General features: G+C 42.1%; 1 protein-coding gene across 1 annotated transcript in view; it reads left to right on the forward strand.

Moving 5' to 3' along the window:
- The first annotated feature begins 871 nt into the window (after positions 1-871).
- The window catches only part of cd81b (CD81 molecule b), a 14581-nt gene continuing 12482 nt past the window's right edge, over positions 872-2970 (forward strand). Inside the window, exon 1 of the mRNA XM_062546911.1 lies at positions 872-1143. Within this exon, the coding sequence (XP_062402895.1) occupies positions 1078-1143 (66 nt within the window). The 5' untranslated portion in view covers positions 872-1077. The remainder of the gene's footprint in view (positions 1144-2970) is intronic.

The raw sequence follows: 2970 nt of genomic DNA on the forward strand, positions 1-2970 counted from the left end.
GCTCAAGCTCGGTTTCTTTCAGAAGCTCTTCTGTGCTTTTATGGGAGAGATGCTCCCGCCGGATATTTCAGATCATTTGTTTGAAACCAAACCCCTCCAGACTGAGAGGTCAACGTGTCCATTCCAAATTTTGTGTGAATGTCGTCATCTTCAAAATTTGTTATGACACCCAGAGGCACATATCTAACAAGACACAAGGAACCGAAATAACAAAAAAACAACAACAAAGTTTTTTTTTTATGGGAATACAAGCCTGTCCGAATTATTTTCAATTAGTTTACCAACAGTAAATTAGACTTTTAACTGCCGACAGAGGGCGCTCTTGACCACCGAGTGCGCTACAATACTACTATTACACACACACACACACACACACACACACACACACACACACACACACACACACACACACACACATATATATATATACGCCTATATATAGCCACCATGTTACAGTAACAGTACACACAAATAGCATCGTTTATTAGTGGCTTGACTTTCGCATAATATGCCCTTTTCATCTACTAGGTGATCACTCAAACCAATGTTCCCTTGGCCTCGTATTGTTTACTCACCAGGGCTATTTAGTCACCAGATTTATTACAGTAATCAAGCAATTGGCCCAGCGCTAAGTCTGTTCATTTGATGAGGATGCGGATAGACTACAAGTCAACTACTTTACATGTTCAGTGTCTTGAAGGATTCTGCATTTTCTGTCAAACGCCCGGCTTTGAGTCTGAAAGATTCCGCTTTTCAAAAGCACAGAGAAAGCTTGTGATCGCCTCGCTGCTTTTCTTTGGCCGCATCACTTGGTGGGCCGGCTCTCGGTCTCGGTTTTCAGTCTTAATTGAAGGCTGCGACGGAGCTCCCGCTCAGCTTTAAACAGTCAGGAGATTCTCCCCCCATAGAGCAGACGCCTCCTTGCTGGATGAGAGCCTCAGACACTCCTCCACTCCCCACACACTCGACAGCGCAACTTCGGCTAGAGGAACACCATCATCATCACTACCATCACTGCTTAACCTTGTTTGCTTGAAACTTTTAGAAACTCAAGAAGATAGAAAAAAAATCAGAACAATGGCTGTCACGGGTTGCTCTCAATGTATCAAATACATGCTCTTCTTCTTTAATTTCGTTTTCTGGGTGAGTATGCTTTTTAAATCAGTGTTATTTGTAGTCTGTTTGAGAAACAAAAATATTGAAATGGCCTGTTAGATATTAAATAATCGAGATTACATCATATCTAACATAAACATTAAACATCGACAACGTTCTCAAAAAAATATTTTTGGTAGAGTAGGCCTATGCGTAAAAGCAGTTAAATTGGATCACTGGTAACGTTAGTTAGAATTTCCTGTCGTTGGTTGTATCATAAGAGCTGCCTTCCTGCTAGTAACGGAGTTTGACTCCTTGATGAGTGAGCAACAAGTGGAATTTGGGCCTTGCTTCGTGTCTCTGCCTGTGTTTATTTTCTTGGCTAAACAAGCCACATACCACAGCATTAAAAAGTGCTGCAGTGAGCGTGCTGATTTACTAGGCATCTTACATTTACATGGCAAGAAGTGCGTTTGTAAACACGCAGGGGAGGTTTTAGTTTTCCGAACAGGAACAAACAGATGTCAAACGGCATGAGATAAATGGGGGTGTTTTGTTGCTTCTGACTGTCACAGTATTCAAAGCTCAGAAGCACATTATGCAGGTGTGCCTGTGGCAGAGAATTACAGTAATATGTATGTGTGAGTTGATTTCTCTCTCTCTCTCTCTCTCTCTCTCTCTCTGTATGTGTGTGTGTGTGTGTGTGTGTGCTCATGTGAATGAGTGTTTAGTATGTGTTTCTTTGCAACTCTCTCTCTCTTTCTCTCTCTCTCTCTGTGCTTGTGTGTGAAGAGAGAGAGAGAGAGAGAGAGAGAGAGAGAGAGAGAGAGAATGCATGTGTTTCTCTGGGCATTGGGCTGGGATTTGGTGCTCCCCTCACAATGTGGGCAGTGGTCTGTGTTTTATTTAAAGTCATGCTGTAATTGAAGCATTCTGTTCGGAGAAACCATGTCAGTGGAGTGGAAGGGCTGAAACAGGAGACGTAAACAGTTTGGCTGACGTTTACCCAGAAATCAGTTGGAACTGACATATTCATTCATTTACTCACTGTGCCTTAGTATGCAGCCAGCACTATCATGCCAGCACCAGCAGTGGTGGTAGCCTGGTTTGGAATGTTATCTGAGATCACTCTGAACTGACTTATCTCAACAGTGAATTTGTTTCACAGAGTTACTACTCACCATAAAGGAGATGACAGGCAGTTACTGTAGCTTGCTGAAATGCCAAGGATGGGGGTGAGAGAGGCTACTAGTGCACTCCGTTGCTGGATTCTTTAGCCACCTACGTATATTATGAGTGGACCTGAGCTTTAAAGTAGAGTTAAAACAAGGAAGGGTGTTTAAGTCTTTTTTTGTGGTATGCATGAGAGTGAGATTTGAGTCTTGATCTTGTAGAGTTAACCTGACCCTTAACTTTGTCTTGCTGCGGACAGTTCAAAGTCAAGGTCGTGCTGTGTTTGAATTGGACTGTGAAACCATCGGCACAGCAGACCGCCGAGCATGAAAGAGCTGGAGTGAGCCAAAACTATTAAAGTACAGAAATACAACCCTCTGTTCTGATGACCGGGACTTGTGCATACAGTTCGATGGTCGACCACATCCCATGTTATTTGGATAGGTACTGTAGCCTCTGGGTACTTACCAAGAACCGAAGTGTATACGCAGCTGCTATCCTACCTTAGTAGCACTCCTACTTGTATCCTTCATTATAAGTTTTATGTAGCAACAGTAACAAAGAATGATATTGGTTTTCTCCTACCATAAAAAAAACAAGAAGAACAACAGCACAACTACTGTAGAACTACTTCTGCTACTACTACTAATAATAATGATAATAATAATGAAATTGTTACTAACGTTACCCAGTAATCCAATA

Source organism: Sardina pilchardus, chromosome 10, assembly GCF_963854185.1.
Source record: "Sardina pilchardus chromosome 10, fSarPil1.1, whole genome shotgun sequence".
Lineage (NCBI taxonomy): Eukaryota > Metazoa > Chordata > Actinopteri > Clupeiformes > Clupeidae > Sardina > Sardina pilchardus.